The sequence below is a fragment of the Ailuropoda melanoleuca genome, chromosome 15 (genome assembly GCF_002007445.2).
Source record: "Ailuropoda melanoleuca isolate Jingjing chromosome 15, ASM200744v2, whole genome shotgun sequence".
Classification (NCBI taxonomy): Eukaryota; Metazoa; Chordata; class Mammalia; order Carnivora; family Ursidae; genus Ailuropoda; species Ailuropoda melanoleuca.
In genome coordinates this window covers 30157904-30170820 of record NC_048232.1, presented here as the reverse complement: position 1 = coordinate 30170820, position 12917 = coordinate 30157904, and the positions used below count along the sequence as shown (strand labels likewise).

General features: G+C 37.1%; 1 protein-coding gene across 12 annotated transcripts in view; it reads left to right on the top strand.

The window, feature by feature from the left end:
* The window catches only part of PARD3 (par-3 family cell polarity regulator), a 656403-nt gene that overhangs the window by 476423 nt on the left and 167063 nt on the right, over positions 1–12917 (top strand). For 9 of the 12 annotated variants that reach the window (XM_034644391.1, XM_034644382.1, XM_034644387.1 and 6 more), the window contains one exon: positions 6064–6174. The exons of the other annotated variants lie outside the window; for them this stretch is intronic. In XM_034644391.1, coding sequence (XP_034500282.1) covers positions 6064–6174 — 111 coding nt within the window. The remainder of the gene's footprint in view (positions 1–6063; positions 6175–12917) is intronic. 12 annotated transcript variants of the gene reach the window in all.

The window sequence follows — 12917 nt, the reverse complement described above, 5'->3', positions numbered from 1 at the left end:
CCAGTCGGTTAAGTGTCTGCCTTCAGCTCAGGTCATGATCCCAGGTTCCTGGGATTGAGTCCCACATCGACCTCCTTGCTCAGCGGGAAGTCTGCTTCTCCCTCTGCCTGCCACTCCCCCTGCTTGTGCTCTCTCTCTCTCTGACAAATAAATAAATAAAATCTTAAAAAAATAAGTTCATAATTCTGTAAGAGACCAGAGTGAAGGATTGAGAGAACTCAATGCTGACACCAAGAATGTGAGAAAAGATTGAGCCATAATCGATTGAAAAGATTTTTCTAGAGAAAGTTGGATCAAAACCGTTCAGGAAAAGTATGACACAAAAGGACAATAGAGGAATAGTGTTGAAAACTCATGATTTTGCTTTGATTTGAGTGAACAGTATGTTCCTGAGGCATTTCAGAGAGTTTGATTGGAACATAGGAATAACACAGGACAGGGTATTCACGTTTCTGTACAGAATCTTGAATCCAGCTCAGTGCACAGTTGGTATCGCTCAAGATCTTGAGGGTAAATTACAGCATTCTAACAGCAGGCAGTGGTCAAACACAGGTTAGCACGAGGGCCGTACTAACTGCGTCTATGAGAAACACCTAGAAGGTTCCAGAAAAAGATGAGTTCCCAGAGAAAGGAAGTGGTTAAATCATGTGATGATGCAAATATATAGAAATGAGGGGCAAAATACAGGGCAGGGTATTGAGTTAAATGACCATGTTGGCCATTCCAGTGGAGAAGTTGGGTGTTGGGGGAGGATGGGTGGCTTCTAGTCACTGACACTCTATTTGTATTTGAGCCATTTCAGTTCTCTCCCCCAGGCAAGCAGTATCACTTCACCTACACATTCGTTAGGATAAATAGTAAGGCAAGTATTATAGCAAAGCCCTCCTTAGAAATGAAGACCTTGGTAATTAGCAGTGAGAAATACCAACTTTCTAGGTGACATTTCAGTGATTTTCTTTTTTGAAGAAAATCTTATTTCAAAAATTGTTCCTCAAAGCTTATAAGATAATTGGTGCTGGGTGTTCTGTTCATCTATTTTTAAGTATGGCAAAAGATTTTTAAGACTTCTACTATATCACGTTTTCAAATACGACACTAGGAAAAGCCATTCATTATAAATCCAATTATATTTTTATTTTATTTATAGTCAAATGCTGTGCGTTATATCATTCAGCATAATTTTTTCTGAAGGTCTCTAATTTTAGTAGCAATACAATAATAAGATATTTCAATGTTATTTACACTGCAGAGAGAATTAGGTTAATTTACTAAAAGCTGAAATGATGGTTCAATAGCACGAAACTCTCACCAGTAAATTTGTAATGAGAGTTTTTTCTGTATGAAAACAACAGAATTTTGTTGCAATCTTTTGTTATTCTTTTTTTTTTTCTCTTTCTCTTTTCATCAACAAGTGCATGTTTTGCCCATTGTTCTTTGCTATAGTAATAAATATGGCTGCTCCGGCAGCCGGCAATGATCTCATTTGTAACGCGTCATAGTGAAACCCATTTAGCAGATTACTTGGAGATTACTTTAGCTGAATGAAAACATCGCTGTATTCTTTATGAAGAAAGCCGTATGTTTAAGAAATGTTACAATCAATTCTACTCTGAGAAGACATGGCCCATCTGGCTGTATTTTGCTGTGAAGGAGTCTTCAGGGGCTTGGTGGCATTTTTTTCACTGCACCTTCTTCATGTAGCAGTACCTCTGAAATTTTTCTATATTAGCTTTTTCTCAAGCTTCCTGTTTTTCTTTTTATCTCTGTGGGTTTTTTTGTTTCATTTTGTTTTTTAAGAGAGAGAGCGAGCACACGAGCAAGGGGGAGGGGCAAGGGGAAAGGGAGAGAGATTCTCAGGCAGACTCCCTACTGAGTGCAGAGTCCATCTTGGGGCTCCATCCCAGGACCCTGAGATCATGACCTGAGCTGAAGTCAAGAGTCTGCCACTTAACCAGCTGAGCCACCCCAGTGCCCCATGTCCATGTTTTTAAAAAGTCATTCCCTTACGTTAATATATCCTGGGGTATTGCTAGCAGAATCTTCCCGAGTGGTAGGGTCCATGACTGTGTTCTATCCTAGCGTCACACCTGTTGGATGGTCGAGTTTTCTGTTTGAACATGTTAAGGGGGGAGGTTAGTCAGAAGGCAGTTCCAAAGCTGATTCTTTGCTGAAAATGGGTTTGCTTCCTAGACATACCATTAGTACATGATTTTTTCAGCCTTGCCATTTTTTGGGAACGTGACCCATTTGAAATTCATCTGTGGCTTTTAAAAGATAATAAAATAAATGTGGTTGATATCTTCCAAGTTTTAAGCAGTTTTCTATTAAATGATTATCTTCATAGGTTGATCACTGATTTCAACTGTGAAATTGACTTTGAAAGTACATGTGTAGCCAAAATTTTTCAGGGACATCCCGCCTCTTTGCAGGAAAAATTAAACAACTATAGATTAAGAGAGAGCACTACAATATATTGGCAATGAGAGTGAATGAGGGCATAGCTACGTTCTTTTTCTTTTTACACTCTAGAAGGCTTGGTATATTTTTTTCACCTACAGTCTTTATTTCTGTCAAAAAATTACAACTAAGGGATTCATTTTTACCCCAATTATAAAGTAATATGCCGTGCTTTTATAGTATGCCTTAAAGAAATCACATAATTTATTAACTAAAGCAGGCATTAAGGGAAATGTCCAAATGCTAACCTATAAACATTTTATCTGTGCCTTCTTTGCTTTTTAATATATCAATCTTGAATTTGTAATTTCAAAAAGAAAGTGTACTGTAACAGTTTGACAATAAATCTACAAATAATAAAATAGTATATTCTGGTGATTCAGGGGCAGCCTAGGACACTAATATTTTAATATCAAATAAATGAGAAAAAATTCAGTTCTTAAATCTGAGTCAGGATTCACTCTTTTTAATTCTTTTTAAATCATGTATACTTAAGATGAAAGTTGAAAGTTCATAGACTGAGATCTAAAACTGAAACTTTTTCCACAAAGTAGGGCCAAGATCATTAAAAGATAAGATCTAACATAGCTAATTAAACTCAATGTTAGGTTTGGGACCAAAAATATCTAAACTGTTTTAAAACATGGAAAAGTCAGGGCACCTGGGTGGCACAGCGGTTAAGCGTCTGCCTTCGGCTCAGGGCGTGATCCCGGCGTTATGGGATCGAGCCCCACATCAGGCTCCTCCGCTATGAACCTGCTTCTTCCTCTCCCACTCCCCCTGCTTGTGTTCCCTCTCTCACTGGCTGTCTCTCTCTGTTAAATAAATAAAATCTTTAAAAAGAAAATAAAATAAAACATGGAAAAGTCAACCACTCTCAATTTTCTCTCATATTATTAGTTCAAAGTCATGACGTACATGATCTTCTTGTAAGATTAAACTATACCTTTTGGTACAGAGAGATACACAGTTGACTCTTGAGCAAAACAGGGATCGGGGTGCCAACCCCCTGTGCAGTTGAAATCCATGCGTAACTTTTGACTTCCTATAAACTTAACTATTAATAGCCAACTATTGACCTTGCTGGTAACATAGTCGACTAACACTTATTTTGGATGTGTTATATACTGTATTCTTAAAATAGAGTAAGCTAGAGAAAAGAGAATGTTATTAAGAAAAACATAAGGGGGGCGCCTGGGTGGCACAGCGGTTAAGCGTCTGCCTTCGGCTCAGGGCGTGATCCCAACGTTATGGGATCGAGCCCCACATCACTCTTCCGCTATGAGCCTGCTTCTTCCTCTCCCACTCCCCCTGCTTGTGTTCCCTCTCTCAATGGCTGTCTCTATCTCTGTTGAATAAATAAATAAAATCTTTAAAAAAAAAAAAAAAAGAAAAACATAAGGAAGAGAAAATACATTTACAGCACTGTACTATATCAAAAAAAAAATCTGGGTATAAGAGGATCAGTGTTGTTTAAGGGTCAACTGTGTATCTCGTGTCATGGCATAGTGTTTCTTAAATAGGATATGGGTTTGAATGTGTGTAATCTAGAATGTGAACCAGCACATATCTTTAAAAGCAAAACAAAACAGGTCAACAAGCCAACATTGTATCATTTGAGGGATATTTATGAACTGAAAAACTAAATGCTTAGAATGATTTTCCTTTAGGAAGCCCTCTTTTAAGTAAATACCATGTATAAGATTTGAACTTAATGCTTTTCTTGATTAGAATTTAATACATCTTGTGTTTCCAGATGCCTCAGTGTTACAGAGTTTTCAGGATGGGAATTCATGGGGGCTTTAAATATCATCTCCATGCTGATGATGCTCGGATTAATTTGTCCAGCTCTGTCCTCTCACCTGAACCCCTGTAGATGCTTAATAAATTTTTGTCAAATGAATGAACATTATGATTTAGATGTTGGCTCCTACTGAGATATGTCAGTTTTTTATGTTTGCTCTTTCATTTACTTACTAATTCATTCTTTAAAGTCAGTCATTATGCCTAACTCTTAGGTGTTATTGATAATATTGACAAAAATAAAGGAAAAAGAAAGTTTTATTTTTAATGCTTTCTATTTGTTTTAAAAGCATAGTGCATATTTTATCCCTTGTGAGAAGTGGTCAGATTCTGGGCTTAAGTTCTTAGGGACTTTTTCCTCTTTTTCTTTTTTGCTTTTTGGCAATTGCAATGATCTTCCAATTTCTAAATACCATTACAATTTGAGGATAGATTTACTTTATAGAAGGTAATTTTATAGGCAGTTTTAAATGCTCTCTAATAATATACATAGTTTTTAAAGGATGAGTAGTGGTAGTATTTCTATTCTAACATTGTTAGAATGCTCTCCCTTCCTTATTTATAAACCCCTTTGCAAACAGTGTTACTTTAGTAAATGTGTAAGATACTCCAATGCATACTTCATGTCTAAACCAGTGTTTGAAATCAGATTTATGTTAATAGAAGAAAGACCTATGCTACCAACCAGGCCATTAATTAAAATACCTTTTTTCTCTTTTATATTAGTTTTGGACTACCTTTTTTTTTTCTTTACTCTTCTCCTCTTCAATATGATTAATTGTTCAGCATAAGCTAGATCCCTATTTTGTCCTCTGAAAGAAATACTCGATATATTTTATATATCGATGAATGCTTAGTTGAGTAGCTGTCTATAAAAGATTTCTTTTTTGAAATATCTGGTGACTAAGTCAGTAAGATGAATATTATTCGAGGGTATGTAGTGCATGCGTTCCAGGCAAATGGTCGTTTTTAGAAGAAAGCAACAGAGCAGGACAAAGAATTGATAGCAAATCTCGGCTCTGGAGGTATTTTAGATGCCAGAATGGAGTGTTAGTGTTTTCGCAGAGAGCTTCCAGCTCCATGGCGGTCTGTGAAAGTTCGTGTGGACTAGTTTTGAATCATGTGTCTGTTCCTCGTATTTGTTTTTGATCAGATGCAGATTTCAAAGGCAAAGATGCCACATTCAGCTATTGCTTTTCATCGGATTTCGGAATAGTATTTGATGAGAATGCCTTAAAGCTTTCAACTTAATAAGCTCAAAGTGTTACAGCAATGTAAATTATCCTTTGCACTTCAAACCTTGCAAACGTAGCCTTGTTTGTCAGTTTTTAAACTATGATGAATGTTTCCAATAACCTGACTGCGAAAATAAAGAAGAATCATTGTATATGGAGAGATTATTAAGTAGATGATTGTGGATTACCATTCTTTAGTCATAAGAGCAACCGATTCTAGTGCAGACTTTTGGCCTCTCGCATTTGAAGTATTCAGCCCTATACATTTATTAATTGTTTGTTCAGTAAGGATGAACTAAAAAGTTGTTGTTTATTTTTGTTTTGCCAAAGGAAAAATGGGGATTGAGGCCATTTTCAAAAGGGAAGTCTCTGGAAAGTTCTAATTAAAAATGAATCCCATAATCTGATTGAAAATATTCATATTGGGGAAAAACTGGACAATTGCAGGAGACCTTTTGGCCCTCATTTTGAGGAAGGTCACATTTCATTGAGAATATATGTCTTTGTCACAAAGAATGAAAACTCATTTTGTATATATTGACAAGTTAGAATTTTTTGTTATCAACAGGTTTGGCAAACATCGAAAAGATGACAAGATTGAGAAAACGGGTAAAATAAAAATACAGGACTCCCTTACGTCAGAAGAGGAGAGGATACGAATGAAGCAGGAGCAGGAGAGGTAGATTTCAGTTGTTTGATTAAATATCGCCAGATAGAGCTTTTTGTCCTTTCTACTCTTTTTTCTTTCTTTTTTTTTTAATATGAAGAATTTATACTCAATGAGCTTTTAGTTTTTTCTGTGTCAGTCCAAACACTGATGGTTGTGGGATAAATACAATGTAAAGAAAGATTCAAAGAAAAACCGTATATTTATTTGAGGCATTAAAGTGAATTTTAATGGTTGAGTTAAGGTTTTTGCCTAGAAGATAGTAGGGCATATTAGATGAATTAAATAAGCATTAAGACTGAATTTATGATCACTTTTAAAATCACAAAGAAATAGTTACAATTCCATTTCATTCATTTATGTGTATATAATATTTTACGATAATTTTTAAGTCTATTTCCCTGGAAAATAAAACTTTGAATTTTTATATCTCATTTAAAATACTTTGATTTATAATAAGAATTGAGAAGCCTTTCTTGCTATGTTGTTTTCCTCTTGAACCTGACATTTCTTTCTTTTTTTCCTCTATTTCCCTATCCTATTTTGTGACATTTTCCACTTAAATTTGATTGCATCTCTTCCAGAAAGATTGTTATCTGTTGTTGAGTCATTCCTTGGTAAGAACCCAAAGCCCAGTGAAATGAATGAAAAGTTACTTTAGGCAGATAATTGATTAGAATTTCTCTTGCTGTCATTCCCAGGGGATGAGAAAGTCGCCTGGCACTTCTGTTACCCGGGTTTACAGGCTCACAGCCAGCTCCTCTGGGTCCGTCCTTTGCAGTTTCAGAGCCCCCGCAGCAAGAGACACTGTGCCGTGTTGTGCTGTGAATAATCTGGGGAATGAGGGTGTCTTGATTAAGGCTAAAAGACTAAATATTGTCCATAGCTAAGATTAGAGCCCAGCATCTTCAACTCCAGATTCTCGAGTCGGGGCATGGTAGCGTCCCACAAGTCTGACTCATAATGAAGGAAAGAACTAGAAAGAATATTCTACCATCGTTTTCTTTAGAAGAAATTAATGTTTGGATATTTTCCACTCCTCTTTCGCCTACGTCTGAGGCTTTAGGCTAGTCTAGTTACTCTGATTCTCTGTTTGTAGCTTTTCAGAGTATTAAATATATACGTGGGAAAAACAGGGACTTTTAATTTGTGATGCAAGTCTGGGTTTATTCTTCTGATTCTTCCCCAGTTTTTTTTCAATCCTTCCATTTTCTTGCTTTCTAGGACTCTTTCTAATCCTCGCCAATTTTGTGATTCCCAAACTCTATTACTAATAAGCTCACTGTGGTCAGCCCTGGGCACACAATAGTCTTAGTGTGTACAGTGTAGCGTCTAATTGCTCAGTACTATAAACTTTGATCCTAAGAGAGTATAGAAGAGAGTGTATACCAGCTAAATGTACGTACTCCGATTTATCCACAGGCAAATAATGTGATTTTGCTAGAGAACAATCTGAGTGATAGGAACATTGTACTTCTCCCCTATCTTGATGCCAACCCTAGGGGATAGCTTTATGAATTCCGTACCATTGTTCATATTTGCAGTATTCTTTTCTTGCAGTTTAAGATGATTCCTGTGTTTCAATGCAGAATTCTATCAACGTTTTCCAAGATACTTATTATAATGCATAGTCAAGTTTTTGCAGCCAAACAATGATTTTTACATAATGGTTTCACTTGTATTATTAATTTGCCTAAGGCACAGTTCACTTTCAGTTTTGCTTTTAATCTCCATCTCTGTACCTCTAATGATGCAATACTTCTGGGAACTAGGTTGGTCATAATGAATTTACAACATACAGGAGGCCTAGAATAAAATCTTTTAGGGTCAAGGAACAAGTGAATGGTCCATTAAAAAAAATCAATTAGCTTCATAATTTAAGAAAACTATTATACTCTGACTTTGTATTTCAGTAACAGTTTTCCAAGTATGTTTTATTTAAACTCGTGGATCTTGTAGTAGAGCGAGTGAGTCATGAGACTTACTGAAGTACGTAAGTGGGGCTTGCGTAGTGTTTGTTATTTGAACAGGGCAAGCCTTCTTTCCTCCTTTCTGTTCTGTCTGTGGGCATTGACGATGCTTCGTTTGAGAATGGAAATTGCAACTTCTTCGGGAAGAATTTGGGCGGAGGAATAAGTAAAAATAAATAAAGCGCTGCTTATATTCTCCTCATAGCTTTTGCCTCACTGCAGAGTGGTAGCAGAGGCCCTCGTTTAACATTATTTACCACTGTAGCTATTTGAGTTCCCAAAATTATTTTGGTGATTTCATAGAAAAATAGAAAACTTGACATCCCCTGGTTATTAATTATGACATGTCCGTATACAAAAATATTTTTTGTCCATATACATCCATGAAGCCTGAGTATGACTCAAGATATAAACATGGAACAAGTGAAAGGATAATGAATAGAATTGAAAATGTGTTTTCCTACCAGGTTAAGATCTATTTAGATAGTGAACGTGAATTAGATTCTTCTGAGCATGGGTCTGAGATTAAATTTGACTTCATCCTTGCTAATTTCTCCCCATCTCCTTCCACTTGCTGCCATCCCTGGGAGGTGGGGTCTTGAATAAATGCTGTCCTCCTAGGAGAAATGGATGAGGAAGACCCCAGCGTGGATCTGTCCTCTGGCTCTACTAGTCCTGCCCTGCCAACAACCTGAGCCTGCACGCCTAGGCTCTCTTCCTGAGAAGTGAGGAGATTGGGAAGAACACCAGGGGTAACATTAGCTGGTCCTATGATGTGCTATTTTGACTTCTAGCTCCAGGCTCCAAACCAAGGCACCTTAGCCTTTTAGAGATGCTATTGGCCACTTTTGGGCTAGGTGGGGAAACCAAGCAAGGTATGGGTATTTGGAGCTGAAGGATGAATTCAGTGCTCACTGCTCTTACTGGTTTGTCTTTTAAGCATGCCTAGGGACAAAGCCCCTGTTGGCTGTTCTCTACCACACGGAAGGATTGGGCTCCAAACCCAGAATAGAACATATTTAATTCATTGATCTGTGTCACTTCAGGCCCACTTAGCTACCATTATGTTGACCGAGTGTCCAGAGTAACTTTTGGCTTTCTGTTGTGTTTTTGCTCCAGTGGAATCTCTGCTTAGGCTCTGCAGGTTGGTATGTAAGCTGTGTGATGTGGGAGTTTCCCAAACAGTATTTAGCAGCTGACAAAGGGTTCCACATGCAGATATGTTTGAGGAACATCTGGCTAAACCAATTTATGCGTATTTCTTTACTCCATTATTTCTCAAAACCCTACACTGGTTAATGTACCTTGTGAGTCACCAATATATGAATAGAGATTCATCATTTCCCAACTTATTTATTCACAGAACATCCCCCTTCGCTTGTTCTCTGTGAATTACCAACATGTCTCAGAGTTCAGTCACTGGGGATATACTGGTGGCAAGCAAAGGCCATTGGCTCCTGGGTCAGCCAAATCCAGCTCCCTCATCTGACTGGCTGTGGAACTCCAGGTTGATTGTTTCATGGTATCGTGAGCAAGTGTAGAGCCGGTGTTCGTGACCTGCCTCTACATTATGGCTTCCATTTTGTGTAGTTATTGAGTCTTATTCCTGAACTTTCATTTTCCATTTTCTCTTTCCCACGTGTTTCTCACCTGTTTAAAACATATTTTTAAGGTCTAATTCTAATGTATTCTAATTCCATAGCTATAGAAAATTTGAAAAAAAAACCCATAAATTTAAAATTGGAAAATAAAAATTTATCCATCATAATACCACTGTTAACATACTGGTCTATGCCTTTCTAATTTATTTCCTATAAGATATGTATTTCCACACGTGCATACTTTTAAAAAGCTAAGTCTGTTTTCATTTTTTTTAAGATTTATCCACTTATTTGAAAGAGAGAGAGCACAAGCAAGGGGAAGGGCAGAGGGTGAGGGAGAGAGAGAATCTCAAGCAGACTCCTCGCTGAGCATGGAGCCTTACTTGGGGCTGGATCTCACGACCCTGAGATCATGACCTGAGCTGAAATCAAGAGTCGGATGCTTAACTGACTGAGCCACCCAGGTGCCCCACATCTATTTTGCATTTTTATACATTCTTAGAAAACCATGTTAAACTTTTTCTGAAACAAGGCCAAGTCTGTATGAACAGACAGATGGATGGGAAGGAAGGACAGAAAGAAGGAAAGAAGACTTAAAGATGAAATCTTAGCTGCAGTTTCTGGCCAGATTCCCCAACTCTCAAAATTTACCTCGTTTGTTATTCATCCTATTCAATGAGACTTAGACATAATGTTAACTGGCTTGTGTTTTGTAGTTATTCAGCAAGGGATACCTATTCTGATGTTCTTATCTGTTATCTATGTAGTAAGTTGTACTTGGAAGTATTTTCAAGGGGACTGAATGCTTCTAGTGGAGACATGAAAAAGGTAAATGAATGTCTTATGAAATTGTCCCAGTATGTGAAGGATATTTGTAAAGCTGCTAAGGAAATGTACGGCTTAAAATGTTCCATTATTCAAAGTGATAATCACTCTTGAAAGGTTTGTGTTTTCAATACTAGGCCATTGAACTGTTTGTGCCCACAAGTGGTACTCCCCCTTCTTGGTGCCTCATTTGCGACTCTGTGTGGCATTTCTGTATGTGTTTCCCATTCACTGGCATTTCTTTTTTTGGTTTTACCAATTGTTTCCAGTATCTGCTTTACGTGATAATTTGAAATCTTGATAAAAACTTTTTTGTGGTGTTTCTTAGTTGGTAAGATCCTTTCCAAAATTTAATATATGTTTTTAGTTTTTGCAGAAATTAACATTTTAAAATATCATAATGCAGTAGTCAAGTATGTTTAAGATGCATGAAAGAAAGTTTGTGAAATTATAGGAGGAACAATCAAGAAAGCTGTAATAGGTGTAGTCCCTGTGCATCTGAAAGAAAAAACAAATTTTCACTCATTTTGGCTTGAAACTTAGTGCTCATGCTCCCTGAATTCTGACAGTAGAACCCAGATAACCTGGATGATCTTTGCATTTAGATCACATATTGTCATTTGAACAAAGCTTGACTTTTAAAAATTAACCTTTTAGTGGGAAATACACATTATTCTATAGCAGAGTTTTTCATATTTTCTCTGACCTCTTGAATCCTTCAGAAAAGTCAACTCTAATCACTAAGATTAGTTCCATCAGGCATTTTTAAGAAAAATTTGTTGCAGGTGAACAGAAATTTTAAAGAATCTATTAACTATGTGGAAGTTCGCTACTTAGACCAATATTTGGGCAAATTAAGCCTTGGGGTGTGTGTGGGGGGGGGTGTGTATGTGGGTGTGTGTATGTGTGTGTGTATTTGATGGATTTTGTTGATAGACTGTAACTGGAGTAGGAAAAGGGAATTTTATGTTTGATGAGAGCTGTCTTAGATGTATTTGACGTTGCAACATCTCTTTGAGCTGGAAGTAACTGTAGGTGGTTTGATATTCGTGAAAGTCAGAACAGAATGTGAGTGAATGAATATGTGTCAGAGTGTGTGTGTGTGTTGGTTTGTGAAATATTATTCTAGTATTCCATTAGTATAAAAGAGAAGTTTTTGTTGTTTCACAATATGATGGTAGAAATTTTGTATTATGTTATTGTAACCTCTCTCAGGGATCCCTTGCCTTTGTTCAGAGGGAAAAAAGATTTAAGCCTGTTAACATTAGAAAATTGATATAAAGCAGTATAATAAGTGTGAAAATAGGTAACTGCAGAGCTTTGGGAAGGGGATGGATTGACAGGCTGGAGTTAATAATGAACACTCCACGGAGACGGTCATTCTAGTTCCCAAGAGCTCATGTATTTAGCAAAGTGGACAAATTCTACACCCATGCTCAGGCACAGGGGCTCACGGGGAGGAGGCATTCTTCTAACTCCTTGGATTCTTTAAAAATTGTGGTTGCATTAGTCATTAGTAGTATCTCTATGAATACTTTGATCTCTTTTTCAACTTCCAGCCATTTTATATTTTAAAACTGATATCATCTCACTTGAGCATTAAGGGCTGAAGTTTCACTTTTCCCCACCTGTCATATGATTCCTCTGTGGATCTCTAAGTTGCCTTCTTCCCTTGAATGGGAAGCGTGCCTTCAAAACAGTTGGCGCTCCTCATGAAAAAGTGTTTTCAGCACCCATTTAGAATATGGAAATTTTTTCTTCTCAATCAGCTTTTACTTCAGTATTACAAAGAGGTTAAAATCCCACTTAAAATTGTGACTGTTTTCAAAGTAAGAAATGTAGTGGAATATTGTCCCCCTTCTGGGAATTCAGCGTAGATGCCACATTGGAAGCACGCGTATCGGAGGTGGCAGTTAGATTTACGTAGCAGGGTAAGCTGAAGGATTGATGAGTTGAGCCGCGCTGTTTCTGAAGTCCGCCACTGGCTGAGGTGTTTTGAGGGGCAGAAACAGCATTCATTCAGTTGACACAAACTGCTATTACATTGAACCATTCCTTCTAGTTAGCCTGTAGTTTAAATTTCATTCTGCCATACCTTTGGGTTTTATTTGATGAATGTCTGTAATACTGATTTTTAGAGAGAGGAAATACTGTGGGGGAAAAGATCCAGGAACTTTGTTCCTAGAATGAGGCTTCTGGATGGCAGTGCGATCACTTGGGGGTAAAATGTTTCCCAAAAGAGTTGATTGCAAGGTTTTAAACATTGTTTTGAAGATTCTTAACAACTATCTAATATGTAGCAATCCAAAATTCATTTTAATTTTTTCTGGTAAACTGATATTAGTATATGTTATCTTCT